The following is a 13650-nucleotide window of genomic DNA, read 5'->3' as shown; positions in this document are numbered from 1 at the left end:
ATTTATTTATTTATTTATTTTGGTCTTTTTGAGACAGGGTTTCCCTGTAGCCCCAGCTGGCCAGGAACTCACTATGTAGACCAGGCTGGCCTTGACTCATAGAGATCCACCTGCCTCTGCCTCCTGGGGACTAAAGGCGTGTGCCACCATGCCCAGTGCCATCTCATTCTTAATTACCCCTGAAATTTGAAGAGTCATTCATATTACTCAGATAAGAAAAACTGGTGTCTAGAAATATTTATAAACTTGCCAGAAAATCTTGTAGTTAGTATTTGGTTGACCATGGTCTGGCCACATACTTGGAGGAGAGACTTTATCACAATGTGCCCCCTTTCCTTGTACTATCACTAAGTGGCAGAACAGCAGGATCCTTCCCTGAGGAGACCTTTGCTGAGCTTTTAGACAGCAGTGTCACAGCTCTCTGTCAGGCTCTAACCTTTCATTGTTATTTGAAAACAGCTTTTAGGATGTGAGCTCTGAGTCATTCAGTAGATTTTATTACAATAGACATGAAAAATATTATGGGATTATTTCCTTTCATGTCCCCTGTAGCCACAGATGCAGACAACCCAATGTGTGCATCCTTTTCCAAGATTCTTTGTTCAAGAATGAGGTGTCTGATGTGCTGACCTCTTCCTGGTGTGTGGATTCTGTCCATGGACACATGCAATGTAGAGTCAAGTGTATTCCCATGAGCAGGAGTACTCACACACTCTCTGTAAATGAATCAGACTTGGTATCTGCAGGTTTGTATCCAGTAGAGGGCATGTAGGATGACATCAATGTTGTAGTCATTACCCTGTGACACACTCAGCAGCAAGGAAGGAGTGACTCAACTGAGCCTGGGAACAGACGTGCCAGTGTGTCATCGGGCCAAAGCTCAAGACGTTGTGTTCCTGACAGTGTGCTTTCTATAAAGCTCAGCAAAGGTGCACATCAAAATTAGAAGGAATGTATCTGTGCAGCAGCTGTGATATCAGCAGACTGCCAGAGACTGCCTATTTCAGGCCTCCCTCTGGCATACGGGTGGAGAACTACCTTAGAGTGCCTGGATCCTGCCTCGATGAGGAGGTGAGCTTCCCCTAATTGCACCATACCCAACCCCCTAACTGGGATTGTGTGAGTCCCCTCCCAAGGCCCTGGGGCAGACCTGGCTTTGGTAGGACAGGCTGAGATCTTAGCAGACAGCTGGGGAGGGCGGGTTACAACCTCCATCTGTGTAGTGGCTATGATCTCAGCAGACCGAAGAGAGTGCCTATTTCTGGCCTTCCTCTGGCATAGGGGCTGAGAACTCAGCAGACTGACCAAGAGTTCCAAAATCAGTGCCCCCTCAGGGAACTTCCCAAATTTTGCTCTGAGTCCCCTCTAGTAGGGGTCCAAACCTTAGAAGGAAGCCTGAGTGTATGTGACTGGAACCTGACTTGAGCTTCTGTGGGTGCTTCTGAGTAGCTGATCTGAAGTCCTTAGCTCCCTCCAAAATAAAACCTGAGAGAAATTAAAATCAGTACCAGCCAGCTTTACATAACCAATAAGGAAAGGACAAAGGCACCCCTATAATACAAACAGAAGCATACATCAACTTAATTCTCATATCAGAATCACAAACAACAAAAGAAATTCACATGCCAAAATCACAATGAAAGAATAATAAAATGGAAAGCCAAAACACTATATCCCCACCAAACTCCACCAGTCCTGTAGAAGAGTTCTACAAGAATCCCCTAGAGATAATCCAGGTCACCCAATTTAAAAGAACAAGCATAAAGATGATCAAGGAATTCAGTGTATTTAAAGAACACATGAACACACGAATCAAAGAACTAAAAGAAGATAGGGATAAACTTGTGAATGAATTCACAAAAGAGAAATATTGAAGAAAAATCAGGCAGAAATGAAGAAGGAAGTGAAAACTCAATAAGCCAACTTGAAACAACAAGGGAAAGCCTCACCACTAGAATGAATGAAACAGAAAACAGAGTATCAACACTGGAGGATAAAGTTGAAGAACTGGACCACTCAAGCAAAGATTATGGCAAATTAAAAAACAACAACAACAACACAGGAATGGAATATGCAAGAGATGTGGCACACCACGAAAAGACCAAATCTACATGTCATAGGCATAGAGGAAGGAGAAGAATTTTGGGTTAATGGTATTGACCAGATCTTAAACAAGATTGTAGAAGAGAATTTCCAGAAATTAAGGAAAGATATCCCCATACAAATACAGGAAGCACATAGAACACCAAATAGACAGGATCAGAAAAGAAACTCCCTATGACACATCATAGTAAAAACACTAAATATACAGAACAAAGAGAGATCAAAGAACTGAAAACAGCAAAAGAAAAACAAGTCATGTATAAAGGAAAGCCCATCAGAATTACAGCTGACTTATCAATGCAAACTATGAAAGCCAGAAGAGCTTGGACCAAAGTATTTCCAGTTCTAAATGACAGTAGGTGCCAGCCCAGACTACTTTACTCAGCAAAAATGTCTATTACAGTTGAGGGGGAAAGAAAAATCTTCCATGATATGAATAGCCTGAAAGAATACATGTCCAAAAAACCATCCCTTCAAAGAATAATTGAAGCAATATGAAGAGAGGAGAAAGGAACAACTATACCCTAGGGGTAATAAAAGAAAATAAAGGTATAATTGAGGAAACACAAAATAAGACAAAGAACACAAACAGCAATCAAAATGATGGCAACCAATACACATCTTTCAATAATAACCTTAAATATCAATGGCCTGAACTCCCTAGTCAAAAGACACAGGCTAACTGAATGGATTAAGAAACAACCACCTTTTGGCTGTCTGCAAAAATCCCATCTCACCTTCAAGGACAGGCACTACCTTAAGGTGAAAGGATGGAAAAGAATATTCCAAGCAAATGGCACTAAGAAACAAGCAGGGGTTGCAATTCTAATATATGACAAAATAGACTTCAGAAGAGACAAGGAAGGCCACTTCATTCTGATCAAAGGAACAATTAACCAAGAAGATAATACAATCTTTAACATATATGCACCAAACTCTGGCACACCAAAATTCATAAAAACAACACTATAGGACTTTAAGACACAGATTAATCCCAATTCAGTAATAGTAGAGGACTTCAATACCCCACTGTCTCCATTAGACAGGTCAACCAGACAAAAAATAAACGGAGAGACATCTGAATTAAATGATATCATACATCAAATGGACCTAACAGATATCTTTCGAATATTCCACCCAAGCACCAAAGAACATACTTTCTACTCAGCACCCCATGGAACTTTTTCAAACATTGACCACATACTGGGCCACAAAACAAACCTCAACAAATATAAAAAAAGAAAAAGAAAAGAAAAAAAAGAAAGAGTTCCATGCATTCTATTTAACCACAATCACAATGCAGTAAAACTCAAAATGAACACTGGACAAAGCCCCAATCACTACACGAACACATGACAATTGAAAAACACACTCCTAAACAATAAGTGGGTCAAAGGAGAAATTAAGAAAGAAATAAAATATTCCTGGAATTCGATGAAAAGGACAATACAATGCAACAAAACCTCTGGGACACTTTAAAACCAGTCTTAAGAGGGAAGTTTATAGCTTTAAGTGCCTATATCAAAAAATTAGAAAGAGTCCAAATAAATGACCTAACACTGCAACTCAAGATGCTGGAAAGCCAAGAACAAAGGAAACCCAAGCACAGTAGAAGGGAAGAAATGACAAAAATCAGAGCAGAAATTAATGAAATAGAAACAAAGAAAACAATACAAAGAATCAATGAATCTAAGAGCTGATTCTTTGAAAAGCTAAACAAGATAGACCCCTAGCCCAGTTAACCAAAAGAAAGAAAGAGCAAATCCAAATCAACACAATCAGAGATGAAAGGGGAAACATCACAACAGACACCCAAAAGATCCAGACCATTATAAGGTAATATTTAAAATATTTTTATTTATTTTTTTTACTTTATGTATATATTTCCTGCATGTAGGGAAGTGCACTCATGTTGAGCAGTGCCCACAGACAGAAGAGACCATCAGATCCCCTGGAACTGGAGTTATGGACAGTTGTTAGCTGCCATGTGGGTGCTGGGATTCGAACCAGAGTCTTCTGCAAGAACAACCAGTGTTCTTAACTGCTGAGCCATCTCTCCAGCCCCTAGGGAATATTTTAAAACCCTATATTCGACTAAATTTAAAAATCTAAAAGAAATGGATGGATATCTAAAATCATGGGAACCACCAAAGTTAAACGAAGAAGAGATCAACACTTTAAACAGACCCATAACATATAAGGAAATCAAAACAAACAAACAAACTAAAAAATCCAGGCCCAGATGGATTTACAGCAGAATTCAACCAGACATTTAAAGAAGACCCCCAACCAATACTACTTAAATTATTCAAAATGATAGAAACAGGGAGAACTCCAAAATTCCTCCTATGAAGCCAGCATCACTCTAATACCCAAACCAGATAAAGACACAACCAAAATAGAAAACTATAGACCCATACCCTTAATGAACATAGATGCAAAAATTCTCAACAAAATACTTGCAAACCACATACAGACACACATCAAAAAGATCATTCACTATGATCAAGTAGGTTTTATTCCAAAGATGCAGGACTGGCTCAATACACTAAAGTCAATGAATGTCATTAATCATATAAATGGACTCAAAGACAAAAGCCACATTGTCATCTCAATATCTGCAGAAAACACTTTTGACAAAATTCAGCATGCATTTATGTTCAAATTCCTAGAGGATACTAGACTAGAGGAAACATACCTCAATATAATTAAAGCTATATATGACAATACCACAGCCAACATCATTCTAAATGGAGAAAAACTGGAAGCATTCCCATTAAAATCAGGAACCAGACAAGGATGTCCACTATCTCCACTCCTTTTCAACATAGTGCTTGAAACGCTTGCTAGAGCAATAAGACAGGAGAAGGAAATTAAAGGAGTACTAATTGGAAAAGAAGAGGTCAAACTCTCCCTTTTTGTAGATAAAATGATACTATATCTAAGAGATCTCAAAAGTTCCACCAGAAAACTAGAACTGGAAAAACATTTTCAGTATAGTCACAGGTTATAAAATCAATCTACAAAAATCAATAGCCTTTCTATATACCAAAACCAAGCAATTGGAGAAAGAACATGAGGAAATGCTCCCATTCACAATTGCTGCAAAAAAAATATCTTGGAATAAATCTGACCAAAGACACCTAACCAAAGACATTGAAGATCTCTACAATGAAAAATTTAAATCTTTAAAGAAGGAGATTGAGGAAAACACCAGGAGATGGAAAGACCTCCCATGCTCATGGATTGGAAGAATTAATATTCTGAAAATGATGATCCTATCAAAAGCCATTTATAGATTCAATGCAATTCCAATCAAAATCCCCATGACATACTTGACAGAATTATAAGAAAAACCTTCCTTAAATTCATATGGAAGCACAAAAGACCCCAAATAGCCAAAGCAACTCTGAGCACAAACAGCAATGCTGGGGGGATTACTATACTAGATCTCAAAATATACTACAGAGTTATAGTCATAAAAACAGCATGGTACTGGCAGAAAAACTGACACATAGATCAATGAAATATCATTAAAGACCCAAATCTGAGTACACACAGTTTCAGCCACCTGATATTTGACAAAGCTGCCAAGAGCACACAATGGAAGAAAGACAGCATCTTCAACAAATGGCACTGGAAAACTGGATCTCCACTTGAAGAAGAATGCAATTAGATCCTTATCTTTCACCTTGCAAAAAAGTCAACTCCAAATGGATCAAAGACCTCAATGTGATACAGGAAACCATGAAAATATTAGAAGAAAATATTGGCAGTAACTTACAAGAAATAGGTGTAGGAATGGATTTTGTAAGTTGGATAGAAGTTGCTCAGGAATTAAGGTAAGCAATCAACAAGTGGGGCCTCATTAAACTAAAAAGCTCTGTACAGCAAAAGAAACAATCAAAAATGTGAAGAGAAATTCCACAGAATGGGGAAAAATATCTTCACCAGTGACACATCTAACAGAGGTTTAACATCCAGAATATATGAAGAACTCAAAAAACAAAGAATCGAACAAGTGACCCAATTAAAAGATGGGCTAAAGATCTAAACAGAGGGTTCTCAAAGAAAGAAATAAAGATGGCTAAGAAGCATCTAAACACCTTAAAAAAAGTGTTCAACAGCCTTAGTAATGAGGGAAATGCAAATCAAAACCACTTTAAGATTTCATCTTAACCTGGACTGGCTTAAGATCAAGAGAACAAATGACACCAAATGCTGGCAAGAATGTGGAAAAGGAAATGCTCATTCACTGCTGGTGGTAATGCAAACTCGTGCAACCCCTATGGAAAACAGTGTGGAGAACTCTTAAGAAACTAAAAATGAACATACCATATGACCTGGTTATACTACTCCTTGGTATCCCAAAGGACTCATCCTATTATAGAGACACTTGTACAACCATGTTTGTTGTTGCTCTTTTCACAATAGCTAAGAGATGGAAGCAACCTAAATGACGAGCAATTAACAAAAATGTGGTATATTTCCACAATGGAGTTCTATTCAGCAGGAAAGAAAGATAAAATAATGAAATTTCCAGGTAAATGGATGGATCTAGAAACTGTTATACTATGTGATGTAACGCAGACTCAGAAAAACAAAAGATGTATGTTCTCCCTCATATGTGGATCCTAGCAGCAAATCCTTTTAAATTCCAGGTCCTTTTGATAAGATGATACTGTACAGTAGTCCCTTCTGCATGAAATAACTATCATCATCATGACTTCAGCAGCACCTGATTGCTGAACTTAGTCACAATCAGGCTTGTTGTCGGTTGTGCTCCTTCATTAAAGGAGGGGCAGTCAGGGTCAGTGGACCCTCAGCAGAGTATCCAGCCACTCTTCCCAGCCAACTGTATGTAATTTGGTCCTAATCACACAAGGTCTCCTGGATTTGGGGAGGGCTAAAGTATACAGTCTGGGGAAGGCTCGGAACAGAAGGCTTGACCCATGCTGGGTAAAGGCTTTCCAGTGTGCACACCCTCAGGTCATTCATACACTTCAACAACCCCTCAGTTATCTTGGTAAGTAAGCTCAGAAAGTTCATTGGTTCCTCAGTAAAACTTTAATCAAACATTGGTTTGACATTAGAACCTTAAAATTGAATAAGCATTGCTTAGTATCCCCAGGAAAAGAATTCTCACAACAGATGGAAAATTTACTTGTTAATGTTATTATGTCTCAAATTATTTTTAAAAAAAAGTGAGAATGTAAAAGATGTTAAAAGGATATGGGAATGGAGATATTTTCCAAAATAGAAAAAATGAGAACGCCTAACCAAGTGGTAAAGGTCTGTGTAGGTTTGTTATGATATATAAAGGGTGAGACAAAAATAATATATACATAATTTTAAAATTTCTAAGGCCATAGTTTAGTCAACTAGTTTAAGGAACAAAATATATATCTAGTCAAGTTTTATCTGAGAGTATTTGGTTTTTTACCCAAGCTTTATCTATATAGCACATGGTAATAAAAAGTACCAGGCTGGTGGAACTAACCTTATTGGATGTTTAATAGCCATATTTGAGGCCTATACTAACCTGCTCCTAGGTCAATTAAGTTCCAGGGGACTCTGGAACATCTCGGATAATATCCTGTAACTGTGGTGAGTCACCTGTCCTCTTGTTCTTGGAGGCCATGGAGACCCCACCAAATGGCCTTGAACCAGTGTCCAGTCTACAAAGAGGAGGGTCAACAGAGGAAACATGTCCATCATGCTTCCAAGTGAAGCCAGCCACGGTTGAGCAGGACCTTTGCCTAATCTTCACATTGATGGAACAGGAAAAAGAAAGGAGCCAGGGGCTCCTCACAAGCCCATGTAACCCCTGAGGAACAGAACCTCAAACGACCTTAAGTGTAAATATAAATTGTTTTATTTGGGCCAACTGTATGGTCTCAAACACCCAAAAGGAAAGTGTAACCAAAGAGTAACATGATTAATATATTTCTTTAAGAGTTCAAGGGATTTCACCTCTCAGACATTAGGCTTAAGACCAGATAAAAACTTATTTAGACAATTATTTTTCATTGATGGTATTGTTCTGAATCTGAAAGTGCTGCTCAGATGTCAGACTTCAAATCTTGGTCTTCAATACTATAGTGCCCACCTGTAGCTAAGGGAGACAACCTGTTACTGTGCTATAATGATGGCCAAATTTGTGTTCTCCCCCTATCTAGAAGCTTTTAGAGGAAACTGACACTGATTCTAACCACTCCAACAGCTATCAAAATACCTGAAAACAAATCCTGAGTCCATCACTCTAGAATCCAGCCTTGGCAGACAAAAGAAAAGTGAGGAGGAACCCAATAGAAGGATGCTTTTGGAAGCTCTCATCAAGAAATTCCAATGGATTCTCATATGAATGAACAATATGAACATTTGAAATTTGCCCTGTTCTGACTTTTTTCTAGTTCCCTGTCTAGAACTTGAAATGCTAATTACTCTTGCCTTTACTTCTCCTTCACATCTCCTATTCACCAGTCAAGGACTTTCTTTTCCCCCTAGAGATAAGAGTTATGTGATTTGGGAGTATTTTAGATAGACCCACTGAAGGGGTACCCCAATTGTCACTCTGCATCCCTGTTCAGCATGGAAGAAGCCAGAGTGGTCTGCAATGCAATTCCCCATCCGCAATTTGGTTAACCTCTTCAGAGGATGGTGTGATAAGAATAAGAGGTAGAAATTGGCTTCAGTTAGTGTAAAAAGACCCCAAAGAAAAGTAGCCAGTTTCTTGGCTAAAAGTTAAAATGTCCTTGGGCCCCTTAGCAACATACTCTGTTCCAAAGGCCAAAAATGTTGAAAGTATTTGGGAGCTCTTGTCTAATCCTTAAAAGATTTTAGGGTTACCTCTTCAGAGGAAGAATGTTAAAGTAGCAAAAAGGCCCATTAAAAAAAAAACAAAAAACAGAGTCCATGAAGTTATCAGAAAAAAGTGATGGGGAGATATGGGAGGAGTTGGAGGGGAGGGAGTGGGCAGGAATTTGATCGAAACACCTTGTTTGCTTATATCCCTGTATGAAATTCTCAATATATTATTTAAAAAAGAAGAAAGTATGTGATTGGTTAGCAAGTACAATCTTCTGAGTAGCTTTTAGTCTATGAATTTATGGAAATTAATAAAAATAATTTAACTCAAAATTTAAATTTACAGCGGTATTGGTGTTCTGATGTAACTTCTTGGTATGGACCAGGACAAATCTTCGATTAGGACAAATGCAGAAAGGGCCTGAAAGCTTTGAAAGCTGCCACTTAGCGTGCATAGGTGACTCCCATTTTGTTACTAGTGAGCGAATGTGAATACCTGGCAAGTGGAGAGGCATGTCCAGGCCTGGATGGGATTTCTCAGGCCGGATGCTGCTGACATGGGGCATCAGGGTGAAGATGCATGCAAAACTAAGCCCAAGGTGACACATAGCCAGAAGACTGAGAACATTGCATCTGAAGGTAGAGGAGGCCTTACCAGGTCTCAGAAGCAGGTCACACCCTAGAAGAAACTGATTCCAGAATGTCTGGCTGTAGTGTCATTGGAACCCACATTATTTCAGACTGAATATATAGGTCCTGCTTCTGGTTCTACCTCATACCAGGTATGCTTGCACCTTCCATATTTCTGCTGCACTGGCTTCTTCCTGTTCTGCTAGTGTGGCAAGCCCATTTCTACCTCAGGACCTTTGCACATGCTGTTATACTCATTTCGATGCCCCCCTCCCCTCCCTTCTCCATATTTACATGATTACTTTCTTCATAACAATCAAATCTTAATTTCTGTCCTATTTGAAAGCAAGTCAGGTCTTACAGATCTGCCAAAGCTCTGTAGTTAAATCATATACTAGCCTGAAAATAATCAGTCTGTGGTCTGCACATGTGCATATTTGTAAGATTTTGTTTTGGGTTTTAAATGGCTGACATTGGCAAAGGGCTTAAATCTTTGTTAGATGAAATTGCAAGAATGGGGGTATGGTGGCCCAGCCCTGTAGTCCCAGATACTTGGAAGGAAGAGGTGGAGGATGATGTGAGCTCACAAGTTTAAGACCTGCTTTAGTAACACAGTAAAACCTTGTCTAAAAACAAATTAATATAATATCATTTTTACAAATTCCACTTCTGTTCCAACCAAACTCAACTGACTTTAGAATAAGTAATTTAGGCAGTTCCATGGGCAATCTTCTGCAGGAAAGCTGAGGGATTCTCAGTTGAGTTGAAACAAATCCTGAGATGAATTTGTTAATAAATAATTTTTTAAAGTAAACCTGTAGGGGACTGGAGAGATGGCTCAGTAGTTAAGAGTGACTACTGCTCTTGCAGAGGTCCTGGGATTTAGTTCCCAGCAAACTCCAAGGGGATCTGACACCTCTGACCTCCAAGGCCACCTGCGCTCATGTGCACATACCCACTCACAGACACACATACATACATTAAATTAAAAATAAAACAAATCTTAGCAAAAGTTAATGAGTTAATGTAGGGTGAAATAGCGATCAGAATGTATATTGAGTTTAAACATGTTATTATATTTAACTTAATGGCTTCACAATAGTCAAAAAAAAAAAAAGAATTTTCTTTAATTATCCTGGCAAAATCCCAGCTAACATGTTTCAACAGTGGAATCCATTTCTAGATTTTACAGCAGAGCTGGGATCTGGTCTGTGAGTTTTGCTGTGGTGAGTGGAGTCTGTATTTAGACAGGGATTGAAGAATGGGCTTTCTGCTGAGACTGAACTCTAGTCACTCGTGCTTGGGGCAAGTGTGATTCAGTGTACAATGACCACTAGTCTCCGTGGTTTTCACCTTCTCTCCGTTTCCCTGCTGTTGTATTCTAACATCCCTCACATGCTGTTGTTTTCAGAAGCTATTTATTAATGCATTTGATAACTTGAAAAAGCCTTGCAGTCAGATCAAATTTAGGTTTTCTCCTCCTTTCAGCATTTCCCACATCACACATGACTGGCCCTTTTGTTCCTATGATATTTATCTTGGAGTTTTCTTCCCTTTGTTGGTGGCAGTGATGTGTGCTTGGGAGATTTTGTATTTATTCTTCAGATAATGCCAGGGGCCTGCAACTCCTGCCCATTCCTCCATGGTCCCTAGATTCCATTTTATAAAGGAGTCCATCCTAGTTATCTTCCTGAAGCACTCTGAGAGTGGTCAACTAGTGGATACCTAGAAATTATCTGGAGCCCATAGAGCTAAATTTTAAATTTTCTGATTACTAAGGCAATAGCAATAAAACTTTTACTGTACAGATATAAAACACTTGTGTTATATGTCAGCAAATTAGTGTTTCCATCCTTTGTGTACTCATTGTTTGTAGTATACTATTCACATTTTATAGACCTTGGCGCACAATCCACCATTTTATATTATGAGCTGTGGAATTCCTATGTTGCCCCCTATTTGGAGCACAGATATTCAAAGTAAGAGATATCAGATACAAAAGTTTTTCTGAGAGAGCAACTGTGTTCTACTTTTCCTTCTTTCCTTCTGTATTTTCCTTTCCTCAGATGAAACAGTCATTTAAGAAAATACAGAAAGCCTAAGATTCTTTTTTAAACTTCTTTTAAACTGGGTATATAACTCAGTTGATAGAGTGCTTACCTGGCCTGTACAAGGCCCAGGGTTTGATCCCTAACACAACATAAACCAGGTGGTATGGGCCTGTAATCCCAACACTGAGGGTGGTGGAAGGAGGAGGATTAAAAGTTCAAGATTATCCTCAGCTACACAGAGTTCAGCTCAAAAGCTATTATAACATATACATACACACTATTTTATAATCTGGCTTTTCTTCATGTGAAATATAAACAATGTGTTTTCATTTAATGAAGTGTTCTTTTGTGACGTGATTTTTAATAACATGACATTTTCCCTGTCAGATGTCATACCATAACCCCTTCTCATGGGAGTAGGTAAAGGGATAGAGAATCAAGCAGACATCTACTTACTAGTTGTTACTATGTCTGACTTATCTGTTCATTCTATGCCTCAGCTGTCTCAGTTATAAAATGGCATAACAGTAGCAGCTTTATATCACCTAATGTGAAGATTTAAAATGTCATTATACTTAAGGCACTTAGAATAATGTTCAATAGATTTTATTATTGGAGCATTATAATGCTATTATCCCAATAGAATAATTGTCTGGCACATGATAAGCACTTAAATACTCATAACTACTACATTTCATTGTTTTAAGTTTTGATGTTAATAATAGTTAATGTTTGAATAAAAGCTCTTGCCTTTACCATTTCTCCAAGATAAAGTTTTATAAGTATAATTATGTCTTTGAGATTGTTCCAGTTACTTTTCTGTTGTGATGAAAACATTGATCAAAAATAAGTTAGGAGAGGATAGAGTTTATTTGGTTCGTAGGTTACCATCTATCATCATAGAGGCCAAGGCAGGAACTGAAGACAGGAGCTTGAAGCAGAAACCATGGAGGAGCGCTGCTTACTGGCTTGCTCCCTAGCCTCTGCTCAGCTAGCTCTCATAAGCCCAGGAGCCCCTGCAACAACTAACAATCAGGAAAATGCCCAATAGACATGCACACAGCCAATCTGATGGCGGCAATCCCCCAGTTGAGACTCCCTCAGATAGTTCTGGGCTATGTCTAGTTGATCGCTGAAGCTAACTAGGAGAGAGAGCTATTGCTAAATCACCTTTACAGAGGTTGTGTGATTCACTGTGTACACTATAGAACCGTATGACAGAAGGCAACTATTGCACCATGTGTGACATTTCTGGAAGGATTCCATGGTGGGAAATGATGACTTTCTAGGTGAGGATCTTTTCAAAATTACTGAATATTGAACAGCTGAGATTTGTGCAACTTACTTTCTTTTTCGTTATTTCTGGCAAAGTTATGAAAATTAAAAGATATGTTTAAGCCAGGCGTGGTGGCACACGCCTGTAGTCCCAGCACTTGGGAGGCATAGGCAGGTGGATCTCTGTGAGTTCAAGGCCAGCCTGGTCTACATAGTGAGTTCCAGGACAGCTGGGGCTACAGGGAGACCCTATCTCAAAAAGACCAAAAAAAAAAAAAAAAAAAGATATATTTTAATTTGGATGTGCCTAGTATGTTAATATGTCTTTTCTTTGAGAAAGTCTTTACATTGATATGATAATTTTCACATCATTAAGGTATTATCTCCCACTGAAATTAATATTTTCTATTTTCAAGAAAAAAGCAGCAAGCCTTGGGAGCAGTCAACCTTCCAGAACTCATGTTGGTGGAGCAGTTCCAGCCACAAAGGTCAGCCATTGTTGAACCCAGGAGGCCATCAGTGGGTGGGGCCTGGAGAGAAGGAAAACAGGGCTCACATGTCACCCAAAACTATTGAACTGGTGTCATTTCCATGTTGGAGGAGAGGAAGCAGCTTCTTAACAATGATTTGAATCATTTAGAATCTAGTAAAATAATTTATATTATAATTATTCCTGGTATATCACTTGTTCAATAGGTATTGTTATCATAGGTATCTGTAGATAGTTTTGGACTTTTGTGAGTGAAGTATTATCCTCTTGATTCTTCAGAAAAGGATTAAAATC

General features: G+C 38.6%; 1 protein-coding gene across 5 annotated transcripts in view; it reads left to right on the top strand.

The window, feature by feature from the left end:
• Cast (calpastatin) overlaps positions 1–13650 on the top strand; it is a 129084-nt gene that overhangs the window by 41851 nt on the left and 73583 nt on the right. For 3 of the 5 annotated variants that reach the window (XM_008830545.3, XM_017797502.2, XM_029562273.1), the window contains one exon: positions 13283–13354. The exons of the other annotated variants lie outside the window; for them this stretch is intronic. In XM_008830545.3, the coding sequence (XP_008828767.1) occupies positions 13283–13354 (72 nt within the window). The remainder of the gene's footprint in view (positions 1–13282; positions 13355–13650) is intronic. 5 annotated transcript variants of the gene reach the window in all.

Source organism: Nannospalax galili, unplaced genomic scaffold (assembly GCF_000622305.1).
Source record: "Nannospalax galili isolate Female #2095 unplaced genomic scaffold, S.galili_v1.0 scaffold1014, whole genome shotgun sequence".
Taxonomy (NCBI): Eukaryota; Metazoa; Chordata; class Mammalia; order Rodentia; family Spalacidae; genus Nannospalax; species Nannospalax galili.
Note: the sequence above shows the minus strand (reverse complement) of the source record. Positions and strands in the feature narration are given on the sequence as shown.